Raw genomic sequence first — 16672 nt, forward strand, 5'->3', positions numbered from 1 at the left:
CCAACCTTTAGCCCTTTCTCAAAATGTAAGTTTTACATAAACCCACAAGTCCTTTCTGATATCCATAACAAGTTTCACAGTCCTGCCTCAAATATTCCATAATACTCACAATAATCCCATTTCCCCCTTCTTACCAGCTACAATACATAGCTGACTATCTTTAAGGCTATGCCTCAGCAGTTCCCTTAATGGCTGATCAGTCAGTGGCCAAAGAGCTCGGGTCTTCGTTATTGTCTCCGTTATCACCTGGTCATTAATGAGTGTGTGTCTGTGCATTTAATGTATCACTTTCCCTGTTATTTCTTTTATATCAAATTGTCCTTAACCAAGTAACTTAATGAACCTGATGCCATCCCACATACTGTTACCCTGCTGATTGCAAAAATTGTTGCAGAACTCGAGGTTGGCAGATCCCCCTTGACTACAGACTGCAGTTCCCTGATAGTACAGGCCAAAACATCATGATAAGATGGCAAGCCTACGCTTCCCTGTGTTCTTTGGAAGCCAGGATGTAGTTTTATGTGTTTTCTTCGTGTTCAGGCAGACTTAAAGCATAGAGCAGGCATATTGCACAACATATTTCCATCTTTCTCCATCGCAAGCCTACGCGCAACAGCGTCAGACACTTCACTGGCTTTAACGCAGTATTTTATCCAGATGGTGCTTTATTTTCCAGACTTTACAAACCTTTAGCATGATGGCTGAGATAATGATAACAGGAAGAATAGCAATGTGATTGTGGTTTTCCAGTGATGTCCATCTTGAGTCTTTGGTGCTTGCTTTCAGTATTTTCAGAAGGATGTTTTACTCTAAATGGGGAAGGGAAAAAAGAAATCACATCTTGAGAGACAATTCTGTGGAAGGGAAAGATGTGTATAATGTGAGAGCATTACTTGGAAAGAAACCAACAAAATTTATTGGAAAGAGATAAAATAACAGTGCTAGGTGTGTGGCAATGCACAGACATACTGCATCTCAACAGAACATCATGCACAGAATACTGGGACAAAATAAAAAATGGCAGAGAGAGGGGAATGGAAGGCAATTTCTTTTCAATTCACCTACAAAATTTCTCTTGTGCCTTGTGAGTCCCTCTAAGTTATGTCATTCTTGCTCTTGCAAGAATGACTTGGAAATCAGAGGATTTAAAATAAGAGCCTGAGACTTTATGAAACTTCTTATCAAAAACTGCCAAAAATCTCTCTTACACTCACTAATTGCTGATCCAGACATCAGAATAGTTTTAGCCTGTTGCCTTCTTTTACCTCTCCCTGGTCCTTGGCTTTTATGGCTACTTTCTTCCTTGCAAAAAGAATGGCCATTGAACAGAGAAACTGTTTTTCAGGTAGGCTTTTTGTTTAGGGTTTCAAGGTTTGGTTTGGTTTGCTTTGTTTGGTTGGTTGTTTTTTTTACCATTATACTATGGCCCAGGTGTTTTAAGGTGTGAGCATCAGTACAAAATGCAGTAATAGGTGAAATGTAAATCCTCTAAGCAAAAGATAGATTCAGTTAAAAACTGAAAATTTTCACATATGCTCACACTCTCCCTCCTAATGTGGGATGACATCAGGGCAGTTAGAGTAATGGTGGCACACTGGAATGAACTGACTTTTTGTTATTTGTATTTAATAGAGTTTTTTTTTTTAATTCCTAAGTTAGAGTCTTCAGACTTAAAAACAAATCTCCAATTCCTCCAATTTACTTTTTACTCTATTTGACTGTTTCTAATGCAAGAAATTGGTGATGTTGTTTGGGAGGAGGTTGTTTGTTTCTTTTATTTTGCAAAAAGACTTTTAGAAAATTTCTATATCTTTGATGAAAGAGGCAAAATACTTACTTCTTCTAGAGTAAAGCTCTCCTTGTTTTCCTTTCCTTGGCTGTATTTCTTTTTAAGGCACACTATACTTGTGATAGTGACAATAAGCATAACAACAAATACAGTTATGGTTGAAGAAACAGCTATTACAATATTTTCTTGAGTTGAGCCTTTCCTTTCACACTTTTCTCCCATGTACCACCAATCATCACCTGCTGGACATCTACAAGACAAAAGAACAAACATGCGGTATCAACTAAAGGTTAAAGGAATGCAGAGGGCTACTTAAAAAGTCCCAGTGAACTATTTCCATGTCCTAAGCCATCATGAAACTATCTTAAAAGAGACTTCTATTTTAAAGTTGTCTTAAGTGGCTTCCTCTCCTTACAGAGAAGCATCTGGATTTGCTACTTTTCCTTCATCTTTCCCCTCCTCTACAGGTTGTCTCTTCACAGGGACCCTTTGCGGGAAAACCCAGATGTCAGCCTGACCCTTTTGCTTGTTTAAGGCTTAGCTGCAGCTGGTCTATAGAGCCACTGCCACAGAACGGTCAGCTTCAGCTACCAGTAGAGAAGCCTTACATGCTTCCTTTTCCGCCAAGTTTATAGCACTTCCGTTGACAGAAAACTCCTTTCTTACTCCATGAAACTGATACTGTCACTAAGACCCCTATCATTGCAGTATTTGCTTGTACTACCACCAGTTCACCTTCTTCTCTTGGTGCAATTCTGCCTTCTGTCACGCTCTGCTTTTATACAGTATCCTTCTATCATCTCCTTCACTCAGTCAATTTAAAAGAGCCTTTATAGCGAGGAGTTGAATAAAATCCTGGTGGAACTGGTCCAGAAGCTTTACACCACTGTTGTTATCCAGTCCAGCCACATTTACCATTCTCTAGCAAACTTCATGCTTCTAGTTCCTCTTTTTCTTTTCCTTTAATTCTCAGCTCCTCTTATGCAGCAGTTAAACCTTGTGAGGTAAATGGGATGGAGACTGCAGCCCAGACTCTCAGAGCATCCCTGACCAGGTGGCAGCTGAACCAAAACTTAGGTGGGGGAATTCCAACACCAACACCTGCTTTGGAGCTGACAGTGATGCTGGCTAAGGTGGAGGAATCAAGGATTTTAGGTTGTTTAATCCTGAAAAGGATTATACAGTGAGCGTGTGATGGTCCCAGTGATCTAACTGAAAAAAAAAATATATGGGCAATGCAGTTGAGTTCTCACCTGTCTCTATTTTCTTTACCCTGGTTGTGCCTTATGTTATTGTTTTTCTATAGTTCCTACCGACACCATTTATTCAAAACTAAATTCTCCACCCTGAAAATGAATCTATTTGCAGAGCACTGCAACGTTACTGGCCGTTGGGGGACTTCATGTGATCAAGCTTAAGCTGGAGTTAGGTATCATATCTCCCTTAGTTTTCCCAATACGAAATCAGAGAGGAAATTGATGAAGAAAAATAGGTCACATACGCTATAGAACTTCAGATAGTTCAGAGGAGTTACAAAACGACATTTTATTTTCATAACTCTGAAATCAAGCGTAATGTTCTGCATGATACTTTTTTCTCCTTCTTGGAACAGCTTCTTGACATTTTTACGACTGTTTTCCTGATGTGCTGCGCAAGCCTCCTTACAGAATTGTTTTTAAAGGTTTCTAAATGGGGAGATATAACACTTAATGAGTCACACGGACTCTTGTTGTTCTCGGCCTTTAGACATTTGCCTCACAGCACTCCCGCAGTCTACCTGCCTCGGCAGAGCTTCACTGGACAGTGCTACCATCTTCGGCTTCGGGCTTCACCTGTGAGCTGGAATAACACTAATCACCAGGTGGCTTATATAAGTGAGAATTAAATGAAAGCTGTTATTCATTTTCTTGCAGACCAAACAATCTTTTTTAGTTCTCAGTCTTCGTCACTAGTTTCAAAGGCAAGCTGCAGCACTTTGGCAATTCATGCTCATGATTTGCACTGCATGATATTTATGAATCAAGTTTTGAACTAATGTCTCTGTTGACTTCCTGGTTAAGAAATATTAAAAAGTATTTTCCAGTGATATAAATGCCAATTTCTTTCAGCTGCATTTATGTTTTAACTCACATCCTTTAAATTTGGCTGTAGGGATTTCTAAGATGTATAGTCCATTTTATAATATTGGACTAATACATTACTGAAAATAATGTTTTAGATATAATTTATAGGTAAGTCAAGCAGAGTACTTCAAAACAGTCAAATGTCGAGCGGAGGAACTTCTGTGGAGCCCAGGCTGGTCGTAAGCTTAGTCTTTTGCAGTAGCAGTTGGAAATGTTTGCCTTAATTAGTTACAGTTTATCTTTCCTTTTACTAAGAACAAAGATTTATTCTACTAAAAGCTTTTATTACTCATTATCAAACTGTATTTGAGAATGAATAAAGACAGATACCTGCACACAGGTGCTTTATCTACAATAATGCAGATACCATCATTTTCACAAAGGTTGTCTGGACAGGAATCCACAATATCTATTTCTGGGGGTTTAGTTAGGATGACAGAGGTTGTTGTGGTGGCTCTTGTGGTGGTAGTAGGTCTAGTGGTGGGCTTGGCGGTGGTGGTGGGCTTGGCGGTGGTGGTGGGCTTGGTGGTGGTAGTGGAGGTAGGCTTGATGGTGTTGACATTGGAAGTATTCGTAAAAAAGGTAGGTGAAACACTTGGCTGAGCTGACAGTAGATGTGATATATCTGCATGAGGAAAATAAAAAGAGACAAAATTTTCACTCTGTGCTATTTTTCCTCTTATCCTAATACAAGCTCTAAAAATAAAGAGAAAGAAAAAGAACCTGTAAGTTATTCTAAATTGTCTTGATCTGGTATAATGAATAAATAACTAGCCTTTTTAAGTTTCAGGAGCATGCTGTATATTTAAAGTGGACTTTTACATTTTTTCAGAAACATACAATTTCATTTAGAATTCGCTATTAAAAATATTTCATACAGGAGTAGCATTATATTATGCAATTAGATTTTAACTTACACATGAGATTAATGGATTACATAGTAGATATACACATATTTAGGGAACATATAAATTTAGGAAAATGTGATTTGATTTTAGCAACATGAGTAGTCCCACTGACTCCCCAAAACTGTTCATATATATATCATGTGTATTTATACCTACAGCACTAGTGACTTAGAAGTAGGTCACATTGTGTATTTGTTGTGTTACAAACAGCATCAGCTGCCATCAATGTTTTCATACCTTCTGTTGTTAAAAGAATATAAACACCATCTTCTTTAATAAAGTTGCGGCTTCTAAGTCTCTGATGAGTTAAGAACGCACTTGTTCCACTTCCTGGACCTCTCATGAATGCAGTTCCATTGGGAAAATAAGCCTTTGATCCCACTTTGTCTGGTCTATCCCAAAAATAATTTGATGTAGAATCTGGAAAAAATGAACTGTATTTGAGTGTAGGGGCACTCGAGACATTTTTCTCAAAAGAGTCCTACTTTTCTCAGATAATCTTTGCTACAGAATAGAATTAAGATTTCTTTCAACAACCAACTTTGCCTGCCTCTACTTATTTGCTCACAGATATCATGAATATGGAAAAGAAGATAAGTTATGTGAAATTCAGGAATTAGGAGTAATGCTGAACCTGCCTATAGTATTTGTAGATTTTTTATCTGGGATTCCACGATGATGAGGTGCACAAGCCAATGAACTACTACTACGGCTGGATTTGATCTAAGGTATTGAGAAAAGAGTCTGCTGGAGACGAGGTTATCAGAGCGCTAGCTGAAAATTTGTTGTATTTTTATTTCCTTGTAGTGTAGTTGGCAAGAAGATGAGTAGCACATGAATCATCTGTAAAATGCATTATTTCAGTGCTTCTCAGAAAAAAAAAAAAAAAAAAAAAGCATCAAAAAAGAGCATCCTTTGGATGTAAACCAGAGGTGCTTGAACAACCTGAAAGGTCATGGGTTGCTGATGCCCCCTCCATCGAACCCAGGACTGAATCTCAAAGCTGAGCCTGGTTGTCCATGACACGCACAAGGGAAGAGACTGTCTGCTCCCGTGTCTGTCCCGGGTAGAAGGTTTCTCTTGGGAATCTTGGGCTACCAGCAGCGTTTGAACAAACAAGGGGGAAGGAGCAGAGAGCAAACACAACACAAAGTCCAGGGTACGAGGGAAGGAAGGCAAAGGGCTGAGCGCTGCGGCCACATCGGCAGAGAGCCCAGGGAAAACGCCAGCCCTCTGCGGGGATGTAACCTCTCACTCACAAGGGAGGCCATTTATTCAGGCTAGATAACCCACACTTGGCTTTTACTTAGACACCATGTGTCAGAGAAAAATGAATGTAAATCTTAGGGGGTTTATTTTATTGCTGTTGCTGGGCTTTTTTTAATAATATTTTGACTTAAAATTTTGATGCCTTCCTTCCTCTATTAATGTTACTGTCTGAAAGCCCAGGAAACTAATTCAGTAGTAGAGTCTGTTTCTTTTGGCAAAACCCTCATATCAATGCACCGAGTGTTTTCAGCCTAAATGCAGTCTTTATCCAGTGCTGAATATGGGGTTTAATTTTAATAATACAGAGACTCCTACCCTGTTCTCAGAGTTACAGCTTTACCTAAACTGCCTCCTTTCCATGTTATTGTGGACAATTGCTGCTTATCTTATCACACCTTGAACAAGTACAGATTATGTAATGTGATTCAGTACTTTGTCCATCTGATTAGTATTGACACTAGTGTTCCCTTTACCAGGAGGGAGGGAATTTGTTTAATGGCATGCTTTTATCTGGTATCAACTGTGTATATTGTTAACTCAGTATTTTTCTTTTCAAGCCTTCTGGAAAACTTTCATTCTCGTTACAGCACATTTAAATGCATCTTTACAGAGCACATGAAAGAAGTTTTAGGAGTGGATGATCCACCTATCTGCTGTGCAGATCACCTCTGCACCTACCTACCTATTTGTTCATTTTTTTTCTTGTCCACAGGAAAATTGTATTTTTGCTGTGAGCAAATGCAACCCTCTGGAAGCTTAAAAAACTGCACTAATTTACACAAACAGAAAATCTGACTACTTATCTTTTTGCTGTGTTTTATATGTAGCGGATATGGCATTTGTTTTTAACTAACCTAATAATTTTAGTGGATCTGTGGTTACACTTCTTTGGTTTGACATCCGTTGACGAATATCAGGATGCTGGTCCAGCAGAATCATGGTACCTTGCAGCCATGCGCAGGGCCATTGCAACCGATCATCGTTTGCTCCAGAAATCAAGTGCAGGTAGATTGCCAAATTAAATGGGCTATCAACCGTACCATTTACATACAAACCGACCTGGAAAGCATATCCTTCGCTAGAGTAAAAAGGTGGACTGTATATTCTTCCTGCCGTCCCTTCAGAACTTGTGTCGAGGAGATGCGTGAAATTCCTGATATGCCAGACGTGGTGAGGACACTGCGTCTCTGACAAATTGATATCATCAATAGAGAGGCCTCCGTTTGACCAGCCAGTTCCCCTCACGCCTTGAAACAGGAATCGGAATTTACTGGTGACATTCAAAGAAACATGATGGAGCTGCCAGTAGTCCGCAGGTGAACCTGAAAGACAAGGGTTGGGATTTCCAAGTCAACAGTGCAGTCAAATACTGTCCAGATCTTCACAGCCTATTCCAATGCTGTGAAAGAATTTCCCAGTTCCACTAGCACTGAGGTTCTGGAATATTTCCCTCTTAGATATTACTTTGAGGCATTTAAAAGAAGTGATGTTTCTTGGAAATTTTTCAATGTACGATTGTATTTTTCACTTCTATTTTTCTACAGGTTTAGTACTTATGCCTACTAGCTCTTTAATTTGAGTAAAAATAGTATTACTGATTTTTAAGACTGTTTTGCATTTTATATTTTTTAAAGAACATGGCATTAAATTAGTCCTAATGTTATGATAATTAAACACACAAAGAAAAGATGGCTGTCATCTGCATAATTAAAAAGACAAAATTCAGAGCAAGATATATTCAAATAACTGAATAACAAAAAATCTTAACAAGAAAAGCCACAGAGGCTTCTGGGAGACTAGAAATACAAGATTTACTCATTTTGTTCTTAGCTATTTAAGTGGCTTGCTGGAGGTTTGCCTCTGCAGAAGCACTACTCACACGTCAAATGATTAATGGTACTAAGTTCAATGGAAGCAAGTCATTTACAAAATCTACTTTGTAAAACATAACCTTAGTGCAAATCTGATGCTGTATCCCTAAGTGCCTGCAGTCAGAAATTCCACTTGACTCCAAGAGCAGTTTGTACAAAAACAAAAACCTCTGGACAAGGGTCTTGTAATATAAATTAAAGTATGACATCTTTCTTAAATAACATGTACAGCAAAACAATGTCTTTTGCTGTTTAGTTTATGTTCACCTGCATGGAAGACCATACAGGAAGACCATACACGTCCACACATTTCTGGAATAAACAATGCCGAACCCAAATATAGAATTCATGCTTAATGTTCCTAGCAATTCTAAACACCATAGGATGGATCCCAGATATGAGTCTTAATTTCTTACCTTTTCTTCATTATTGTTGTTGTAATTAGGGAGAAAAAATATATACTTAAAACCAAGAACTGAAGTGTGCCACTATTTTCTATTTGGAGGGCTCAGAGTAATCTGAAATGTAGCTCCATCCTTAGGAGCCCTGACACTTATATTAAGGATTCCTAATGGCACACAAGGATAAAGCAAGCATCAAGGTGAAGAAAAGGAAATGAAAAGGGAAAAAAAAGAAAAAAGGGAAAAAAGGAAAAAGAAGGGGAAAGAAGGGGAATGGAGGAAAGAAGGGGAAAGGGAGAAAGAAGAGGAAAGGGGGAAAATGGAAAAAAAGGGTAAAGGGGAAAAGGAAAGGACAAGAAAGGAGGCATTAGTAGTAGCTGGGTCTCAAGGGACAAAGAGAGGCAGAGGTAGGACCTGATATCTATTTTGTAAAAGAACTTGCTCAGATCCTTATGTAGCCAGCAGATTTAGTTGTAGCTGTAATGAAGACCAAGTAATAGGTAAGGATTTGAGAATGCAGTTTAATGATAAGGCACTATGGGCAATTCTAGCTTAAAGAGCTCTTTTCTACTGACTGACCTTCACTACTCATTCTATAGAGCACAGGTTTCTAAATCACACGGGAACACAATATTCCTCAGGACCTAACTGAAATCTTGACCTCTTGCCATGTATTTCAGTTAAGTCATTTCAAATATTGCCAAAAAAGTAAGCCAAGTTTTATTTATCTTTTTCAATTTGGTATCTTAGGTAACCCAGGGCACTTACACTTTTCATTTCTTTATTATTAGTGCCTTATTCATTATAATTTACTCAATGACCAGCTACTTCTGTTGCTATTGATACCAACAATTCTCAAACAGTTAAAATGACTGCTCACGGAACTCCAGATATTTTAGCAAAAGAACTATCTCAATAATGGAAGAGTTTGTAATTTGTGGCAATTGATTATATTATTGGAAAATCACTGACTGAGGATCCATCAAGCACAATTTCACCAGAGGAGAATCAATTGCGCAGTTAGAGAATAAGTCAAAGAATGAAACCAGGAGATGAGTCACTTTGCTATAATATTTTTTCCCCAATACTTTGGAAAGGGTGTTGAGTCCAGATTAAATCAGAATGCAATTTTAATCTATACCTCTTATTTCTTCAATGAGTCTCAGGGTACCATTGGGATGAGCCGAGGTGTACTCCCGGACCCAGACGTAGAGCTGGTCGCTTTCATGCCCACTGTGGTAGAGGTAGAACTGCAGGCACTGGAAGCCTCTCTTGGGATACAGAATTCGGCTCTCCAGGACAGCTGTGCTTCCCTCTCTTACAGTGCTGGTATTGAAATGCATGAAGTAGCCAGAAGCTGTCAAAAGTCAATGAGAAATAAGTGATGGGGGAGAGAGAGAATAAAATTTTCCTTGCACACCTGTATTACTTAGCGCTATATTGAATTGACACCAGAGGACATAGTCAGGTTGGGCTCCCAGGAAGCTAGAACTTGTACAAATCCAGTCTTCCAGGTTGAGGACTGTTACCCACTTGCATTCTTCAGAGGCCAAATTTTTCTCCTCGGATTTTTTTTTTCCTCTTTTATTGTCTCTAGCAATTTGTACTCAAAAACATAGACTCCCCTGTTTAACTGTTTACCCAGTATCAGTAATCTAAAGTTAACAATCTCTCTGGAGGATTGTCTTAAGCTCTTTCATTCATGAAGTTTTCTTTGATGAGTTCGGAAATAATTGGCTTTATTCCCAATTAATTGTTCACCTGAGCCCTGATGACATACATAAACCCTAAATTGCAATTCTTTCCAAAGACTTACTAAGCAATTACTCAAAAATAAATGTCTTATTATAGCGATAATCTTTCTGGTGCAGCTATACCACAGGTTAGAACATTGTATGTTCTTGTGATGGTGTTACACTAAGTCCAGAAAACAGAACAAAAGAGATAGGAACATTCAATCTTCTTAAATAAGCAGAAAATAGAACATGTCACATGATAGCCTTAAGTATGTTTTATGTTTCTTAGTTAAAAATTTAACTGCAACTGCAAATGTTGACAAATTAACTTGTCAACAAATAAACTAAGAACAAGGCCGAGATCAAAGTCAACTCACAAACCTTTGCAGAAAACACTTCCCAAAGAGATAAGAACAGTTTTTTCTCATACCTTCACATTCTCCCATATTGGTATGATCAGTATTTGGCCCAGCAGGAACCTGAGACAAGCGCTGCCAGTCACTGTTATCATCTGAACTTTGAATCATACCACATATATTCTCAAGTTCAAAGCTGCACGTGTCCATGAAGCTTAGGGAGGAAGCTATAACATGGAAAGAAAAAAAAAAGTTGTGACTCGCTGTTGTATGACATACTTTTTAATGTAAACATCCAGGGCCAAGAGTAGAGAGAGACTAAGAAACACAAACATACCAAATGATCAGTGGTTTCCAGTACCATCAATATACGCAGGTATAATGCCCAAGAATTCATCACATTTGGCCCCTAACTCTGAAGCTGATAGGATGTTGTCAGGGCCACACTGGGGCACTTAGCAAGTACAGAAGGGTGCCAGCTAATTATTATCACATCTTTAATTTATAAAAGGAACACCAATGACAGCCCCAATCCACCAGCTATCACACAGCCAAAGGGTCTGAAGACTTCCCATTTGCTCCTCTGCTTTCTTCAAGTTAGTCCACACCTGGCCACAGATTTTGAGTCTCCCTCATTCCGCAGCTGCAGTGTTTGTTTTGAAATACAGTAGAGCAGCGCCTGTTTTCAGGGCAATATGCAAGCCTTGATTTTCAAAAGTTTATTGGAAAAGAAAAAAAAAAAAAACATTTGACAAAAGTAGATTTGAGACCAGTGGCCATCTCAGCTCATACAAATTCTGATGATCTGTCTTCAATATAACCAAGAAGAAATTAATTGAAGGAAACATACAGTTCAGTAGTGAATGGCAAGAATACTGAAAAGGAAAATCCTGTCTAAAATGTTTTCTCTGTCTAAAGCTGACTCTAGATGAATAAGAGAAGCCACAGTCCAGGTTTATCTCTATTCCTAGGTTTTGTCTCCCATGTTTGAGCTCTGTGCGACACCAAACATGACTTGAAAACAGCTACATTACTAACATGCTTCATGCTATTGCTTTTCAAACTATGTCTAAAATATTGTGGCAGGTTTAAAGGTTTCATTGCACCGTAAGAAAGGGCGTTGACTGTCATCACAAAAACCAACCTCAATAGCACGCCACACGTACCACTTGCACTACTGTACGGGGAAGTGCTTAAGTATGAACTACTGCCAAGTCAGTTGTACTATTGAGGTATTTTGTACTGTCCTCAGAGAAAACTAATAGCGCTTCAGAAGTTGTAAGGTGATAAGTGTTGTATAATTGATATCATTCAAGATATACTATTTATCATTCTGCAAAAACCAAGTATGTGCTCAGCTTGGCTTTCACAGTTACAATGAAGGGGGAGGGAACAGCTAGAGCATCAGTCAGTCTTGCACACAAGCAAGATGGTAAGTAAAAATAGGATTACTAGAGGACAGAACTCTTTGAAATCAAAATACACTTTAATTTCTACTTCAATTAAAAAGTGCCCATTGCTATCTAATGTCTAATGACGAACTGAATGACAAAAGCAAGAGAAAAGCAAGGTCCTATAGTATACAGTGTATTTCTTAGCTTAATTAATGAAATGGCAAAAGATAGCACTGAAGGGATTTTTGAACTCCATCTGCACCAAAAGCCAGATAATTTCTAGGCATTTAGTGAAAGGCTGGACTTTTTTTTTTTTTTTTTTTTTTTTTTTTAAGTGACTGTTTTGTAAGATAATACATGGGGGATGAATAATGTGTCCTGACTTCCAACGGCTGAGGAGTATTTCATAGTCAGTTCTGCTAAGCAATATGTTAGAAGGGGAAAATATGCTGAAATTACCTTTATCACTAGGACTGAAAGACAATCCTGAAGAAGATATCAGTACAGATCTGAAGTTTTACTTAGAAATTCATATGCTGTGGGTTTTTATTTTCAATTTAAAAACCGTCTTTCCAATGTTTAATGTCAATTCCTAACCATACAAGTTTTTAGCAGGAATTCAGCTTAACCTTTTCCTTAAATTTTGTTCAGCAATAAAAGTAATCTTCAGGAGACATTTTCATTCCTTTGGGAGGACATCTGCCATCCAAATCACGTTTGGTGTTCTCAGTCTTTCCTTTAAACTGAAAGGAAACACCAGTTTAGCCACTGGGTGAGTCAGGGGTGAAACCTTTGAAGTCTTTCTTGGCACTTGGGCAAATTGTGGGTGATCTGGAGATCATTTATGGCTCTGGGAATATTGTACACATCATACTAAGCCAAGGAACACACTGGGGAACTGATGAAATCCAGATTACACTGAAGGTGGTGGGAGTTTTGTCACTAATTTCAATATGGCTTGGAGGGGACCAATTTTAACACCAGGAGGAATATGACCAAGGTTTAAGAATAAAGGTAAAATGTAATAAAGTATTAATAGAATGCATGAGAATGATGAAAAGCGTATAAGAATAATGGAGAGGAAGAAGGATCCCATACACTGTTACAGACATCCTTAGTGTTAGATGGTTTTATAAGACCTAACTTAACTTAGTATGTCAAGTGCTGCAAGCTAGGACTGCATGTAAGTGTGTCTTCAGCTTAGACTTACATGACAAAAATATTCTTGTCAGAATCATACACACAAAAAAATGCATTGTTTTAATAACCAGTAGGATTTTTAATAAATATATCTGTAGAATGAGGTTTAAAACATAATTGTAAAACGTTACTTGCTGCTTGGTATGCTGAGGTAATGAAATAAAAGTTTCATCTGATTGCCAGAGCACATTTGTTACAGTGACAACTACAAAGTACAATCCATCCACAAACCATTTGGTAACAGAATTGTCTGTATTTCTAGGTCTCTTATTTTCATTCAATTTTCTAAAATAAAACTCACATGAGCAAAATAATTCTTTTGACCACTGTTGTAAGAAACTGTTTGCAACTAAAACCAGATTTTAAAATGCTCATGTTTTCTTCAGAGAAATGACCATAATCTGTTTGAATGAACACGCTCTCTGTCTCACAGACTGCACGAAAATTGAGTAGATATAGCAGCCACACAAAAATATTAATTCCTGTACAGTGTCTGAAGCAACCAGTGGGGAATAATAGGTGAGGGGAGAGGAAGCTTGTGCAGAAGGATGCATTTTAAACAGCCACCCAAAGGATGAACAAAAATCAGCTGCTGATTGTAACTGCAGGTCAAATAAAATTGCATGGAAAACTCTGCTGCGCGGCAGCATTTCTGCAGGAGGTCTAGGTTATTTCTAGCTGTACCATTATTTCTGGTGTTTTTAACGCAATTCCATTCTTCAAATATGTTAACATCTCTTTTACTTGTGCCTGGGCGAGTCTGGCATGATGTATGCACCACCCTCATTTCTTTCAAATATCAGAAGCAAAGAATTTAAAGGAAATGGAGAAACTCACAGCAGTTGTACAGATGATTCAGTTTTTGGAGATCATAATCACTGAAATCCATTCGCTGTCCAATTACATCCATGAAGTCTGGTATGTTCGTCACGATGGTTGGTTCAGTCCCATTCATGAATGCAGTTTTGCTGTAGTGCATCACAGAAGTATAGTCGTAGGGAACGTTTAGGGAATCTGATGTTTTATCATCATATTTATTGAAATTATGTTCTTTGCCTAAAAAGGAGAATTCTTTATTGCCCAAGATGACCACTTCTTTACATACAGGGTTTAAATAACAGAGACCCATCAGACCCTTAAGCATATTTTTGTAAATATTTGCTTGTAATTACTTCAAAAAACTATTCTATTTTTAATTTAGATTTATTTAGCTTCTTCTTTCAGTCACTGTAACCTGACATGATTTCTAGTGGATGAAAGAAAGCTTTTTTGCTATCCGAAATATTTCCCCCACAAAGCTACTCATAAGCTTTGATCAGCTTTTTCAAACAAAATAGATGAAACTTGCCTAGACTTCTTATCATTTGTGTTACTCTTCTCTGCTTTCAACTTCCTAACATACGTTATTAACATAGGTATGGATACTCAGGAGTGGACCTACTGTTTCGGTACTCTGGTTAATGCAGTTTGCAACGGCAGTTGCAAACCAGAGAGGCTGTGGAGTCTCCTTCACAGAGATATTCAAAACCCACCTGGATGCAATCCTGCCTAACGTGCTCTAGGTGACTCTGCTTGAGCAGGGCGGTTGGAGTAGCTGATCTCCAGAGGTCCCTTCCTACCTTACCGAGTCTGTGATTCTGTGTGAGTAATGCCTCTCTAGCTTGGTTTTCACACTGCCTGACAGACACAGAGGATCACAGCTAGCAAAAACACTCAGAAACCCTGTGCAGACTGTGATACTTGTGAGAAATAACCTAATATTTAAATTCAAAAGCTGCATTGCCCAAGTAATTGCTTGTGTGGTAGGGCAGCTCCCCTCTCTGCGTTGTGCTTGGAGGCTTGGGAGAAAGAGAAAGATCAACTCTTTCTTTGGAGATTTTCCACAGGCTTTGGGTGCATTGGCTTTTTCAGGGTAGGATTTTTGTTTGTTTATTACTTTTGTTTTGTAAAAAGCTCCCACTGTAAAACTGCTTTTAGAGGATCTGTTTAAAGAAATGAAATTATTCTCCTCTGTTGTACAACATTTCATTCAGTGTACAACATTTAGCACAGTGGGGCTCAGATCTCCAAGTAGGCCTCTGGGAATGGCCATAATACAAGTAATAACAATAGCCACAGAAACAGAGGGCTTTCTGTCCCAAATAGATATCTCTAGATATTTAATTTATTGATACGCTTTGTTGTGAAAAATCAGTCAAGGTGAGAGAATATTCTAACTGTTGGAGTTTGGCTGAAACTGGCTGTGTAGCTACACCACGTGTAACAGCACGAAGGGAAAGCCGGACTCACCAGACTGAATTCTGTCCCACGCTATTGACACGTAGTCGTCCCGATCGGACCGTGACTGCTCGTGCCAGAACCCCAGAGCGTGCAGGAACTCGTGCTGAATCGTCCCGATTCGGTCACAGTTGGCTCCGATTGAAAGCTGCTGCAGCCCCTGTTGGCGGTTTCCTACTGAGGACCAGCAACTAATATTGAAATATAATGAAAGGCAGATCTGTGAAACACGTACCACCTCCATGTGGACTCCAGAACCAGTGTATTCTAGAGGTACATTTCTGAGTGTTAAAGTTATGTTTTGCTACAGAGGGCACTTTTTCATTGATCTGTTCCTTACTGAATCTTTTCCTCTCGTGTTTAATGATGTTTTGATGAATAAGCAGTTGCACAGCTCTCGCTTTTAATGGGTTTTCTTTAGTACAAAAATGTTGACCTATTGGTGACAGAAAAAAATGATGAGGATTTTCATTGATATCCTGTTAAACATCAAAGACTATGGGCACATGAATTAAGGTAATCAAATGACTGTAAATTAACTAATTCCTACTCTTCGACTGGGCCACAGTGGACCACTTTGATGCTATCTATCTCTAAGATAAAAAAAGCATTAGCGTAAATTCACATCTCTGACACTGTGCCTCTCTATATTTTTTTGGACTTCTGTTTAGTGACTGTTTGAAAAAGACAAATTACTCTTTTGAGTGCCTGTATTTACTTCGTGGATGGTTGGCAGATCTGACGGTGCTTTCCGTAAGTTATTTTCTTTCTAAATATTCATGAGTTGTGCTAGAGCACTTGTTGACCACTCACTTGTAAGGAAATGGAAAACCACAGCTATGCTGGAAGTTTTTATTAAAGAGTAATGACATTCAGTGAGCTATCTGCACAAACCAATAAAATGGCACCCCACATCCACAACCTAGCAGGCACAGAGAGTTACATTTAAATTGATATTTTATGCAGTAAATAAATCAACACCTACCCAATGAAGTCTATAAAATTAATCAGGCACAAAATATCCCATAGGATTTCCAATCCGATCACCCCAGAAGTTTAAAAAATAGCACACCAGGCACTTCAGAGCCCTGTAACTTATTAGTGCAACAGTATTTCTCTTGCCACAAAGCCGCATGGGCCTTAACTATTGATTACTTATTAAAATCACAACATGTGGTCTGAAAGGGAACACATTTGGCATCCATGATTTTACTGCTTTTCTTGAGCAAGGACTTGCATCAATTATTCAGCTCCTTCTGGTTGTGCAACCATGGAAAGAGTCTGTTAGAGTTCTGGGTCCACTTCATACCAAAGTCCTTTCATCTGGCTTCACAATTGTCACGTAGAG

The 16672-nt window shown here is 38.5% G+C and overlaps 1 protein-coding gene across 1 annotated transcript in view; it reads right to left on the reverse strand.

Moving 5' to 3' along the window:
- Positions 1-764: 764 nt before the first annotated feature.
- MEP1B (meprin A subunit beta) overlaps positions 765-16672 on the reverse strand; it is a 28926-nt gene continuing 13018 nt past the window's right edge. Inside the window, 9 exon segments of the mRNA XM_062568258.1 lie at positions 765-809; positions 1838-2039; positions 4243-4537; positions 5058-5240; positions 6944-7411; positions 9503-9718; positions 10528-10680; positions 13885-14103; positions 15337-15515. Coding sequence (XP_062424242.1) covers positions 792-809; positions 1838-2039; positions 4243-4537; positions 5058-5240; positions 6944-7411; positions 9503-9718; positions 10528-10680; positions 13885-14103; positions 15337-15515 — 1933 coding nt within the window. The 3' untranslated portion in view covers positions 765-791.

Source organism: Rhea pennata, chromosome 2, assembly GCF_028389875.1.
Source record: "Rhea pennata isolate bPtePen1 chromosome 2, bPtePen1.pri, whole genome shotgun sequence".
Classification (NCBI taxonomy): Eukaryota; Metazoa; Chordata; class Aves; order Rheiformes; family Rheidae; genus Rhea; species Rhea pennata.